The sequence below is a fragment of the Chanodichthys erythropterus genome, chromosome 19 (genome assembly GCF_024489055.1).
Source record: "Chanodichthys erythropterus isolate Z2021 chromosome 19, ASM2448905v1, whole genome shotgun sequence".
In the NCBI taxonomy this organism is placed as follows: Eukaryota; Metazoa; Chordata; class Actinopteri; order Cypriniformes; family Xenocyprididae; genus Chanodichthys; species Chanodichthys erythropterus.
In genome coordinates, this window is record NC_090239.1 from 11,852,377 (window position 1) to 11,866,752 (window position 14,376).

The window sequence follows — 14,376 nt, forward strand, 5'->3', positions numbered from 1 at the left end:
GAATTGTTCCCATTCAGTCGGTCACGTTCGACGTACGTCGGACAGACCGACGAATAGGAATCTCGCTAGAGAGGCCAATCTACTTCGAGTGTAACTAAACGAGCCAATGCACATTGGCATGCAATCATATGCATCAGCTGCTCGCCTCGCAGCGCGGGTATATAATGAGCAGCAGGTGCGTTGCATCTTCAGCTTTTCGCTTCGGAGCCAAACCTTCTATGAAGACAGCTACTGAAAGCGAGTGTGGTGAACGAGTCTCTCTTCAAGACGTCTCTTTGTTGCGAGGTGCAGGCGGACAGCGCAGCAGCGGGGCCGATTCTCCTTTTGTTTTTGTTTTTGCCTTTAATTTGATTGAGCAAAGCTGTAATCAGCGTGAAGGCCGTTCTCACGGCTGGTGAAACGGTGCGCCTAGAGCGCTAAAAGGTGTTGTTACAGCTGGTAAGAGGAGCGCCTTCAAGGAGAGTGCACACGACAGGCTGCACATTCCCTGTCTGTGCTGCAGCGGCTATTCCCCTGCGTGCTTCAGCACCTAAAAGAGTCAGTCCTTGAAAGAGCTAACACGAGTAGTTCGCGTCTTTTTAAAGATGTCGTTCTACTTGTGTGTTTCTGGATGCGGTCATTACCTGGCGCCTCGGGATGGTCACCAGCGCTGTATCGCGTGCTTGGGCTTAAGGCGCGCTGAGGCAGCGTTTGTGGATGAGTCATGTACCCATTGTGGGAAGATGACCATCGCGGAGTTGCGGTCGAGACTCCACTTTCTGCAAAGGGGTGGAGTCCCGGTCCCGACGCCTCGCTCCAATCCTCCTCAGAGGGTTGCTGCGAGCGGCGGGGCTGGTGACTTGAGGATAACGGTGAGCGCGCTTCCTTCGGGGAACCAACCCCCTGGGAACCCTCCCCCTCGTGCGCTCCGCAGCTTGGTAGAGCTGCCCTCGGAACGTGGTGGACCACCCCAGCGGTGTGTACCATCCGTTTCCTTCGGAGCTCCCCCAGACGACCGGATGTCGATCGCTGCATCGGAGGGTGAGCCTGATACTTCTGGGGAGGATGAGTCGGCGCAGTTGCCTCCTTCGGGGGTGACAACTGTGCCCGACACGGGCCCGGAAATGATGGCTATGCTTTCCCGGGCCGCCAACAGGGTCGGGCTCGTGTGGAATCCTCCACCGTGTCCCGAACCCTCGAGGTTGGATGACTGGTATCTCGGGGTGGCCAGGGCTGGTTCTCAGCCCCCACCCCGGTGCCCTTCTTCCCGGAGGTGCATGAAGAGCTCACGGGCACGTGGACGGCACCTTTTACTGCCCGAAACCGTGTCGGTGGGTCCTCCTCCCTCACCACCCTTGATGGCGGGGCAGCGAAGGGTTATACGCGCATACCCCCTGTGGAGCACGGGCCGTTGCTATGCAACTGTGCCCTAACTCCACCTGGCGGGGGGAGCCGTCTCTCCCTTCCCGGGCCTGTAAGTACTCGTCGGATCTTACCGGCAAGGCTTATCAGGCCTGTGGGGAAGCTGCCTCTGCCTTAAACGCTATGGCGTTGTTGCAGGTCCATCAGGCCAAGGCACTGAGGGACCTGCACGAGGGTGGTCATGATCCACAAGTTCTCCAGGAACTTCGTGCCGCGACGGACCTCGCGCTTCGAGCGACGAAGGTTACGGCGCGGTCAGTGGGTCGTGCGATGTCCACTATGGTGGTCCAGGAACGCCATCTCTGGCTGTGTCTTGCGGACATGAGGGATACCGACAAGGTCAGGTTTCTTAATTCCCCCGTGTCCCAGACCGGCCTTTCGGCGACGCGGTCGAGAACTTTGCCCAACAGTTCTCGGCTGTACAAAGGCAGTCTGAGGCCATCAGTCACATCCTGCCGAGGCGGTCAGCTGCTGCACCTCCACCGCCGGCGGCACCTCCAGACTACCCGTCGCCGAGGGCGCCCCCTGCAGCCGCCCCCGCTCCCGCGCCCCAGCAGCAGCAGCCTCCATCCAAGCGGCGCCGTGGAGCCGGTCGCGGGCGGCGGGCGCCCAGCCCGTCCAGCCACCCCCCAAGAAGAAGGGTGGCAAGGCCAAGTCCAAGCGGCCCTAGGACGGGCGACCCGGAGATGGAGGGGACTGCTCTTCAGGAGGTGGTGAATGCACCACTCCTTCCCCCGGAGGAGGGCCGGGTGGAGAATCTTTTGTTGTTTCCTTTTTGTTCCGCCGCTGGCTCAACGGCCAGCGGTACCCAAAATTTTCAAGAAAGAGCAGTTTCCTTTATCTCCGGGTCCGAAGAGGGCTCGGAGAGCAGTGGGAGGCTAGAACCTCACCACTCTCATCCACCTCTTCTGTCGCCAGCGGACAGCAGCGAGCAGCAGGTAAGCAAATCCTCGACTGCTCCCTCTGTCCACCCGTGGAGGCAGGTAAGTGTTGCACAGCACACTGTGACCCCGCTTCGGGCCGCCTCACACAGAGAGCCTCCCGGGCCGCGTCCCTGCGTTCCACCTCGCTGCCCCGCGGCGGGTACGCCCGGTGGTCCCCTTGGTGCCGCTGGTGCGGTCTCTGGGAGCCTGGCTAGCGCTCCCCAGTCCGTCTCGCTGGCTCCTCCGGACCATCAGGCTCGGCTATGCGATTCAGTTCGCCCGGCGTCCCCCCAAGTTCAGGGGCGTCCTCTTCACTTCAGTGAAAGATGTCGATGCCCCTGTTCTGCGTGCGGAGATTGCAGTCCTACTGGCGAAGGACGCGATAGAGCCGGTCCCTCCAGCCGATTTGAGGTCAGGGTTCTACAGCCCCTACTTCATTGTACCCAAGTAAAGCGGCGGGTTACGACCGATCTTGGACCTGCGAGTTTTGAATCGGAGCCTTCACAAGCTACCGTTCAAAATGCTTACGCAGAAACGCATTTTCGAGTGCATCCGTCCCCGAGATTGGTTTGCAGCGATCGACCTGAAGGACGCGTACTTTCATGTTTCGATTCTTCCGCGACACAGGCCATTCCTGAGATTCGCGTTCGAAGGTCGAGCATATCAGTACAGAGTCTTACCCTTCGGGCTGGCCCTGTCTCCCCGCGTCTTCACGAAAGTCGTGGAGGGAGCCCTTGTTCCCATGAGAGAACAGGGTGTTCGCATTCTCAACTACCTGGACGACTGGCTCATTCTAGCACAGTCTCGGGATCAGTTGTGCGAACACAGGGACTTAGTGCTCAGGCACCTCAGCCAGTTGGGGCTTCAGGTCAACTGGGAGAAGAGCAAACTCGCCGCAGTGCAGAGGATCTCTTTTCTCGGTATGGAGTTGGATTCGGTCGAACGGGTAGCACGCCTCACAGAGGAACGTGCTCGGGTCGGTGTTGAACTGCCTGAATACGTTCAATGGCAGGACAGCGGTCCCACTGAAGTTTTTTCAGAGGCTCCTGGGGCATATGGCGGCTGCAGCGGCTGTAACACCGCTCGGGCTGCTTCATATGAGACCGCTTCAGCACTGGCTTCACGGCCGAGTCCCGAGATGGGCGTGGCAACGCGGCACGTTCCGGGTGCCAATCACTCAGGAGTGCCGCCGAACCTTCAGTCCGTGGTCGGACCCTTTGTTTCTCCGGGCAGGAGTGCCCCTAGAACAGGTGTCCCGGCATGCTGTGGTTTTCACAGATGCTTCTGCCACCGGCTGGGGTGCCACGTACAACGGGCATGCAGTCTCAGGGGTTTGGACGGGACCCCATCTGCATTGGCACATCAATTGCCTCGAGTTGCTGGCAGTACGCCTTGCGCTGAGCCGCCTCAAAGGCCTGCTTCGCGACAAGCATGTACTGGTCCGTACGGACAACACTGCGACCGTTGCGTACATCAACCGCCAAGGTGGTCTACGCTCCCGTCGCATGTCGCAACTCGCCCGCCATCTCCTCCTGTGGAGTCGGAAGCATCTGAGGTCGCTTCGCGCCATTCATGTCCCCGGTGTGCTCATCCGTGTGGCCGACGAGCTATCACGAGCTGCGCTGCCCGGAGAGTGGCGACTCCACCCCCAGGTGGTTCAGCTGATCTGGAGAGAGTTCGGAGAGGCTCAGGTAGACCTGTTTGCCTCACCAGAAACCTCCCACTGCCAGTTGTTTTACTCTCTGACCGAGGGAACACTCGGGACAGACGCACTGGCTCACAGCTGGCCCCGGGGCCTGCGCAAATATGCGTTTCCCCCAGTGAGCCTACTTGCACAGACCCTGTGCAAAGTCAGGGAAGGACGAGGAGCAGGTCTTGTTAGTTGCGCCTTACTGGCCCAACCGGACCTGGTTCCCAGAACTCTCACTCCTCGCGACAGCCCCTCCCTGGCCCATCCCTCTGAGGAAGGACCTCTCTCTCAGAGACGGGGCACTCTTTGGCACCCGCGTCCAGACCTCTGGAAACTCCATGTCTGGTCCCTGGACGGGACGCGGAGGTTCTGGGTGACTTACCCCCGAGGTACTTAACACCATCACTTCGGCACGTGCACTGTCTACGAGACGTGCTTACGCCTCGAAGTGGAACCTGTTCGTCGAGTGGTGCTCTTCTCGCCGAGAAGACCCCGAAGATGCTCGATCGGTGTCGTGCTTTCCTTCTTGCAGCAAGGGTTGGAGCGTAGGCTGTCCCCCTCCACCCTCAAAGTCCATTCTGCTGCTATCTCCGCTTACCACGACCACATAGATGGCAAATCTGTTGGTCAGCACGACCTGGTCGTCAGGTTCCTTAGGGGGGCGAGACGGTTAAATCCTCCTCCTCGTCCCCCCTCCATACCCTCTTGGGACCTTACTCTGGTGCTCAGAGCACTCCAGATTGCTCCCTTTGAGCCTTTGCTGTCAGCAGACTTAAAGATTCTCTCTATGAAAACTTTGCTGCTGGTGGCATTGGCCTCCATCAAGAGGGTAGGGGACCTGCAGTCATTTTCGGTCGACGAATCGTGCCTAGAGTTCGGGCCGGGTGACAGCCACGTGGTACTGAGACCCCGGCCTGGCTATGTGCCCAAGGTTCCTACCACTCCCTTCAGGGATCAGGTGGTGAGCCTGCAAGCGCTGCCCTCGGAGGAGGCAGACCCAGCCCTGGCTTTGCTCTGTCCAGTTCGCGCCTTGCGACTGTACATAGACAGAACTCGAAGCTTCAGGACCTCAGACCAGCTCTTCGTCTGTTACGGAGGCCAGCAGAAGGGAAAGGCTGTCTCCAAGCAGAGGATGGCCCACTGGATAGTGGATGCCATCGCCCTGGCTTACCAAGCTCAGGGCGTGCCCTGCCCGCTCAGGTTGCATGCCCACTCCACGAGAGGTGTGGCATCCTCCTGGGCGCTGGTTCGTGGCGCCTCGCTAACAGACATTTGTAGAGCTGCGGGCTGGGCGACACCTAACACGTTCGCTAGATACTATAGCCTTCGTGTCGAGCCGGTCTCCTCCCGTGTTCTCGCCTCAGGTCAGAGGCACGGAGAGGCCCCGGCTTAGTGTCGGCTTGCTGCGCTACATGCGCATTCTATTCTCCAGAGAGTCCCTACGGGCAGACCCTGTTGAGTCCTCCGGTTACCCTTCGGCAGCCGACGTGGCGGAGCGTCTGGCGCCAGGCCTATACTCCCGTTGTATCCTTGAGAACCGGATTTAGGCTGGGTTCCATATGTGTGACCCTACGGGGATCCCATATGGCTTTTTCCACGGCTGCTCCTAAACGAAGCCCGTGTCTTTCCCTCTGGGAGAACCCATCTCTCACCGAGTGGAGTCACCCCAGTTCTTCCATATGTTGTACAACCTACAAGGTTAGTCCATATGTACTTATCCATATAACTCCTTCGGGGAAGGATATGGCTTCCGCAGCGTTCCTTATCGCATGTAAGGCTACGCTTTCCCAGCGTTATCCAATTGTCGCACTGAGTGGGTTTTGGGAACAACAGTGATCGACCCTCTCTGCGTGAGCCTGGTCCCACCGTCCTTAGGCAAGGGGGTTCAGGTGGCTCACGACAGAGCGCTGGAAAGAGGGCAGCCCCTGTGGCGCTTTGGTAGGGATTCCTATTCGTCGGTCTGTCCGACGTACGTCGAACGTGACCGACTGAATGGGAACGTCTCGGTTACATAGGTAACCCTCGTTCCCTGAAGGAGGGAACGGAGACGTACGTCCCGTCGCCACAGGCGTTGTCCTGCTGATGCTGCCGCCTGCTGGGTTCGGCTCCTCAGCGAAAACCTGAAGATGCAACGCACCTGCTGCTCATTATATACCCGCGCTGCGAGGCGAGCAGCTGATGCATATGATTGCATGCCAATGTGCATTGGCTCGTTTAGTTACACTCGAAGTAGATTGGCCTCTCTAGCGAGATTCCTATTCGTCGGTCTGTCCGACGTACGTCTCCGTTCCCTCCTTCAGGGAACGAGGGTTACCTATGTAACCGAGACGTTCCCCATACTAAAGTGTTACCAAAGTTTGTTAGTTTTTTTTTTTTTTTTTTTTTTTTTTAATTATAAAAGCTATGCACTACTTTTCAAAAGTTGGTCAGTTTTTTTAAAAAAGGTTTTTGAAAGAAATTGATTAAGCTCACCACCGCTGCATTTATTTGATCAAAAATAAAGTAAAAACAGTAATATTGTAAAATATTACAATTTCTAATTGAATACGTTTTAATGTGATTTTTGTTCATTTTTAACCAAAAATCTTCCATAATGCAGCTTTAAATTCCACCAGGTAAGTCACAAAACTGAATTTCATCATTCACATGATGTCACATGATCCTTCAGAAATCATTTTAATATGCTGAATTGGTGCTAAAGAAACATTTCTTATTATAATCAATGTTGACTATAGTTGTACTGCTTAATATTTTTTGTTGAAACTGACTGTGATAAAAAAAAAAAAAAAATTCCGGATTCTTTGATGAATAGATGCTAACTGTTGAAGATACCAATTGGTTTAATACACTGCCCGGCCAAAAAAAAAAAAAAAGTCACTGTTTGGATTTTAATGCGCAAATACTTAGATATAGTTATCTATGAATGGATCATTATTGCGGTGATTATTATGTTTCTAGCATGTTATATGTTTGGCAACAGTTCTTCTAACCCTTAAAGATGGAGTGTGTAGTTTTTCATTTCTTAAACAACCATGTAGGAAAACACATCATGGCCATATTCCAGGATTAAATTGTCAAGATTCACCAGGGTTAAAATTGTGAAAGAATGGTTGGGAGGCAGCATGAAGAATCATTTTCACACATGAATTGGCACTGACCTTAACCTCAGTCTAAGTTTTTGGGATGTGCTGGAGGAGACTTTACAGAGTGCTCACCTCTTGCATTGTCAATACAAGATGTTGACCATAAATGATGCACCTCTTGATGGAAATAAATGTTGTGATGTTATTTCCATCAAGAGGTGCATCAATTTTTGGTCAAGATCTTGTACTGACAAAGCAAGAGGTGAGCACTCTGTAAAGTCTACTCCAGCACATCCCAGAGACTTTCAATGGATTTAAGGTCTGGACTCAGAGGTGCCAATTCACGTGTGAAAATGATTCTTCATGCTTCCTCCCAACCATTCTTTCACAATTTTAACCCTGGTGAATCTTGACATTGTCATCCTGGAATATGGCCATGATGTGTCTTCCTACATGGTTGTTTAAGAAATGAAAAGCTACACACTCCATCTTTAAGGGTTAAAAGAACCGCTGCCAAACATATAACATGCTAGAAACAATAATCACTGTAATAATGATCCATTCATAGATTCTTAAGTATTTGCCAATTAAAATCCAAACAGCGGCTTTTTTTGGCCAGGTAGTGTATTTTGTATCTAATGAAATGACTTTCATATACCAGTAAGTGTCCAAATGTTTGAGGCCACTGTATATTTCACTTTTGAAAGTACATGAATCTGTGACCTATTAAACGTCTTTGTTTTCAACATAAATGACCTTTGCATTTTGACCCTTGGTATATGTGACAGGTACGGTGATGACCCCTAACTACCTCCGTGCCCCTGGCATCAGCGTGTCACCTTGGTGTGACTGTAGCAACAGCGGAAACGGAAAAGCAGAGTGTGACAAGTTTACAGAGCTTTTCACCAACAACCGCTGTCTCCGTGAGTAGACTTCATTCACAGCTGCTGCTACTCTATATCATTGGTTACATGCCGTTATGCGCTGACTGACAGAATTTGCCCATCAAGACCGACTCTAAAGTTGAATTCTGCTCCGTTGCGTCTTCATGATCATTCACAGTCTGCACCAGTAAATCTGATCTCTGCGATTTGTGTTGCTGTGCGGTTCAAGGCAGTCTGACGGCCGAGAGACAGAGAAATCCCTCTTAAATGGGGTGGCTGAGATGGGGGATTGACATAAAAAGGCAATAAAGCATTACTCAGGTGTCCATGGGCCTGGAAGACTACCAAAAGCATGCATTATTTTGTCAGGGACTTATTCAAAAACATCCATTTAGATGAACTGGATGCAGGTAGATAGACAGAAAGCGGATGAGAAGGAGGATTTGTCTACATGAGACAATGGCCTTTAGGATGACAGCCCGGATGATATAGCAGTACCGGCACAGGTAACGCCACATCCACACGTCATATCTGACATGTCCTCATCAATGTGTGCTTTTGTGTTTATGTATAAAGAGAGAGATGGAGGAAGAGAGAAAAGACTGTCTGTCCAACAAGATGTCAGTGAGATCAAACATCAGAGACAGTATATATTAGCAAAATGTTTTCTTAGTTCTTTCTAATTTGTAATGAATATATGCCATTATTTGTATATGAGAGAAGGCTCATTTCTAGACATTATAGATAGCGGCAGGTTTATTAGAATGCATTTACAATGCCAGACCTACTTTTCTTAAAGGGATAGTTCACCCAAAAATAAAAATTCTGTTGTCATTTATTCATACTCATGTTATTCAAAATCTGCATTTTTGTTCTGTGGAAAAAGTATTTTTCCCCCATACAATGAAAGTCAATGGGGTCCAAACTTTGTGTGTGTGTGTGTGTGTTCCACAGAAGAAAAAAGTTGGATCAACATGAAAGCAAATATTTCCTTTTTGGGTGAAGTATCCCTTTAAAAATAAATCAATGCAAAAAAGCATCTATCTTCATATTAGATTACAAGATGAAAACCTTTTCTAATAAATCAGACATAATTAAACCAATGGTCATTTACTTGCCTCTTTAGGCTCTGAATCTGGCCACACATATGACAGCCATCTAATAATGAACCAGTAAGAGTGAGAGAAAGAATAGTCAAGTCAACTTTATTTATATAGCACTTTACTGTAAACAATACAGATTGTTTCAAAGCAGCTTTACAGTGATTATAGGAAAATTATGCATTTCGGCTTTTGTTCAGCTGAAATCAGTTCAGCGTTATTTCAGTTCTGTTGTAAAGATCATTAATTATTAAATTAGTTCATTTCATCAATAAAGCAGTTCTGCAAAAATTATATCATCGTCCAGCTCAGTTCCTTTCTCATACAACAGAGTCAGTACAGTCAGATCAATAACATTGTTGAATATGTTTGTATGATGCAATATAAAGATCCTCCTATCATGTTACGATCGCACAATCAAAATGACCTCAGATTCGCTCCTGAGGAATGAATGTTCTATATACTCCCTCCTTTGCTCAGACAGATGAAAGTGTGCTACAATGTATATTATACAATTGATGTCACACATCTGCCTTGGCTCTTACCCAAGATCTCCCCAGGGTCCTATTGTACAATCTGTCGACCCCTCAAAAATCTGTCCTTTAAGCTTTTAAATCTATATAATCTATCTACAATTATGCTTGGAATACACATCCATTCTTATGGGAGCAATGCAATCTTAAAGGGACACTAAATTCAGGTTGTTCCAAACCTGTATGCATTTCTCTCTTCTACACAAAAGAAGATATTTTGAAGAGTGTTGAGAAGCAAACATTGGATGGGACCCATTTACTTCCATAGTATTTTTTTCTAAGTGAGGTCCATCAACTGTTTGGTTACACATATTCTTCAAAATATCTTCTTTTGTGTTCAGCAGAAGAATGAAATTCATACAGGTTTGAAGCTACTTGAGGATGAGTAAATGATAACAGAATTCTAATTTTTGGGGTGAACTATCCCTTTAAGGAGCAATAACACAGTAATGGAGAATGAGGCTTTATGAGTCTTTAACCCTTAAGAAACAGAATCAGCTTGCAAGCCTTAAGAGAATCTCAACACTCACTCAATAATAAGGCCAGCCTACCCTCTTCTCTGGTAATAGATGGTACTTAATACACATGCAGCTTATTCTTTACCCGAGTACTCATCAATAATCTCCCACTTGCCCTTTAGCCTGCTGTGGCGTGAGGTAAATAACATACTCTGAAGTCAAAAGTGCTCTTGAGAATACAGTCATTTTTAAAAGACAGTTGAGTCATAATGGCTTCCCTCGTTTTATCACCAGAAAGGTCCCAGAAACTTTTGAGTAAGTGGAGGTCTTACTGCACTTACACACAAAGGCTAAGTGCCTCTTTATCAGAATTCATCTGCTACAGTGTTAAGAAATGAAAAGAGAAGCTTTTTTTATCAAATAGTTGATGGCAGCATGTCAAGTGAATTTTAAGCAGAGTTGATTTGAGAATGACTATTGAAAATTCAGTTACAGAACTGTTGTTATTACAACCTGAATTTCAGAAAAGTTGGGACGGTATTTAAATTTGAATAAAATGAAAACTAAAAGACTTTCAAATCACATGAGCCAATGTTTTATTCACAATAGAAGATAGATAATATAACAAATGTTTAAACTGAGAAATGTTTACAATTTCATGTGCAAAATTAGCTAATTTCAAATTTGATGCCTGCTATAGGTTGGGATGGGGGCATGTTTACTATGGTGTAGCATCTCCTCTTCTATTCAAAAGAGTTTGAAGATGTCTGGGCATTGAGGTTATGAGTTTTGGTGTTGGAATTTGGTCCTATTCTTACCTGATATAGGTTTTCAGCTGCTGAAGAGTTCATGGTCATTTTTGATGTATTTTTCGTTAAATGATGCGCCAAATGTTTTCTATAGGTGAAAGATCTGGACTGCAGGCAGGCCAATTCAGCACCTGGACTCTTCTATGATGAAGCCATTCTTTTGTAACAGCTGCAGTATGTGGTTTTGCATGGTCTTGCTGAAATACACAAGGCCTTCCCTGAAATAGACTTTGTCTGGAAACCTTTATATACCTTTTTAGCATTCATAGTGCCTTCCAAAACATGCAAGCTGCCCATACCGTATGCACTTTTGCACCCCCATACGATCAGAGATGCTGGCTTTTGAACTGAATGTTGTTAACATGCTGGAAGATCTCCCTCCTCTTTAGCCCAGAGGACACGGTGTCCGTGATTTCCAACAAGAATGTCAAATTTGGACTTGTCTGACCATAGAACACTTTTCCACTTTGAAACAGTCCATTTTCAATGAGCCTTGGCCCACAGGACACAACGGTGCTTCTGGACCATGTTCACATATTGCTTCCTTGTTGCATGATAGAGCTTTAGTTGGCATCTGCAGATGGCACGGCGGATTGTGTTTACCAACAGTGGTTCCTGTAAGTATTCCTGGGCCAATTTAGTAATGTCATGGACACAGTCATGCCGATGAGTGATGCAGTGTCGTCTGAGGGCCCGAAGACCACGGGTCAAAGTTCTTCGGCCTTGTCCTTTAGGCACAGAGATTTCTCCAGTTTCTCTGAATCTTTTGATAATGTTATGCACTGTAGATGATGAGATTTGCAAAGCCTTTGCAATTTGATGTTGAGGAACATTGTTTTCCACAATCGTTTTACGCACCCTTTCACAGATTGAAGAGCCTATGCTCATCTTTACTTCTGAGAGACTCTGCCTCTCTAAGACATCCCTTTTATAGCTAATCACGTTACAGACCTGATATCAATTAACTTAATTAGTTCCTAGATGTTCTCCCAGCTGAATCTTTTCAAAATGTCTTACTTTTTCAGCCATTTGTTGCCCCGTGCCAACTTTTTTGAGATCTGTAGCAGGTATCAAATTTGAAATTAGCTCATTTAGTGGATATAATTGTAAAATTTCTCTGTTTAAACATTTGTTATGTTATCTATGTTCTATTGTGAATAAAATATTGGCTCATCTGATTTGAAAGTCTTTTAGTTTTCATTTTATTCAAATTTAAAAAAAGTCCCAATTTTTCTGGAATTTGGGTTGTAATTAAAACTATTAAAGCTGAGATATGATAAATAATAATATTATATGAAAAACGTGAAATAAAATAAGCTATTCAAATTACTAAAACTGTCAAAAATAAATTAATGTTAACTAAGGAAAAAATTTACAAATTAAATATAAAAAAAAAATGTGGCAAAATTTAAAAAGTAATCCGATCTGTGTTGTTTTATAATAAAATTATGAATTTAGTTTTGAGGGGGGAAAAAAGTATTTTTATATATCAGGGAATAAATAGGCACAATTAGTCAAAATTGTTGATACAATTATTTATGGTTGTTGCATAACATTGCATTAACAATTATGCAACTGTTAAATTTCCTCTTCCTAATATTCCTGTAGGGTTTGGCCAATTCAATTCAAATTCCAACTCATTATTTGAAAAGTAGCCAATCCATATATACTGAATTTTGTCCTACCATGATTTCAAACAGTTTTTCCCTTCATTTCTGCATTATATAGGCAATGCCATCCAGGCGTTTGGTAATGGCACAGATGTTGGTGTGTGGCAACCCCAGCCACCCATCATGTCCACTCCACCTGACCCTTACACTCCACAGAGAGGACGGGACAGGACATCCAACACACTGGAAGACCCAGCACTCACCAATGACCTGGACAGTAATGCAGACCATCTTTACAGCTTCTGTGGAAGTCTGCAGGTACTGAAAGCAATCAGCATATTACAGTATATTAACAGTAAAAGACAAACTGAAGGAAATTCAGTGAAATGTACATCCTAGTTTCTGAAGGTCATCAGAAATAAAGTTGATTAGCAAAGTGCAGTGAAAAGGCAGTGTAAAATGTCTCCTGGACACCCAATCTCTCTTTGTTTTATTCTAGTCACCTTTTAAAACATCTCTGATGGTGAATGACAGCTGTCACTCAGACACACATGTTGCCGCTGGCCCACTCAGATGGTTAAAGATGCACAGCCTACATCAACTTTATAAACAGCTGGCAGCTTATTTGGATGCTTTCAGGCTTTGCTTGGCATACGATGACTTTCATTTTTCGAGCCTCAAAGTGAGATGAAGGTTTACTTTTGATTGATGTGTGTGGGCTGTTGCAGTGATAACACATACACAGGGCCTCTGGCTAGAAATGAGATACATCAAACTGCCAGAGCTGTCATGTCAGAGCTAATTGGCTGGCACATTAACATGAGGAATACCCTTAAGCAGGATATACCCACCCATTACAATCTCTCTGAGGGAAACATATCTTCACCAATCATCTTCGTATCTAACTTTAAGTTTGGCACACACGCAGTCTCTAAAATGACTGGCATAAAAACAGATACAGATCTTCAGGTTAAATATACTTAATGGTAGATCTTAGGCTGTCTAAGGAAACAATTGTGACTCAACTCTTGTATAAAAAAAAAAAAAAAAAAAAAAAAAAAAAAAGGAAAGCGATTACTTACGATTTGAACTGAGCGCTGTTGAGCGGATTTGTAAACACCTCTGATTGGTCATTGTGTTCACGCACTCAACATATATGTCTGTAATTGGCTAACATATAAAAAACATATATTATGAAAACATGAAAACATATTTTCATGAAAACATGAAATCTGACAAGTTGATTGATGTTGTTCCAGGATCTGACCTGGTTGAACAAAAATGTTGATCCCGTAACATGTTGAACCCAGCAAAATCAGGTTATGCGAATGGTCCGCTGATAGACGCCTGCTTTCAAATGCTCCTGTGTGTATCTGTGTAAGCGCTCGGTGAAAAGCATCATTGATGTCTATTTGCAAAATGTTTTTGAAGCGTTGATCATTGTAGCCAATTACAGACATATATATTGAGTGTGTGAACACAATGGCCAATCAGAGATGTTTACAAATCCGCTCAACAGTGCTCAGTGTCACATTTTTAAAATTTCAGTATCGACTTGGTATCGAAGTCAGTACTTTTGACGACACTATTTGGTTTGAAAAATTCAAATAAATAAATAAAAATGAAAAAAAAAAAAAAAAATGAAAAAGCGATAGAGAGAGAGAGTTATTATCAACACCAAAATGATAATAAACTGCATTTATCTGGGCTTTTTTCATATTTTTTCAAGTTGTTAATATTTAATATTAGTTAAGCATGGTTATGTGTTTTTACAGTTTTATACGGAAGAGGATTAGGGCCAAGCAATAATAAAAAAATAAAACTCTTGAGATAAAAGTTGTTAAATTTCGAGAAAAAAGTCAAAATAAAATGTTGAGAATAAACT

General features: G+C 46.3%; 1 protein-coding gene across 1 annotated transcript in view; it reads left to right on the plus strand.

Moving 5' to 3' along the window:
• The window catches only part of gfra1b (gdnf family receptor alpha 1b), a 50,370-nt gene that overhangs the window by 28,332 nt on the left and 7,662 nt on the right, over window positions 1-14,376 (plus strand). Inside the window, exons 6-7 of the mRNA XM_067369252.1 lie at window positions 7,886-8,020; window positions 12,610-12,809. Of these exons, the coding sequence (XP_067225353.1) occupies window positions 7,886-8,020; window positions 12,610-12,809 (335 nt within the window). The remainder of the gene's footprint in view (window positions 1-7,885; window positions 8,021-12,609; window positions 12,810-14,376) is intronic.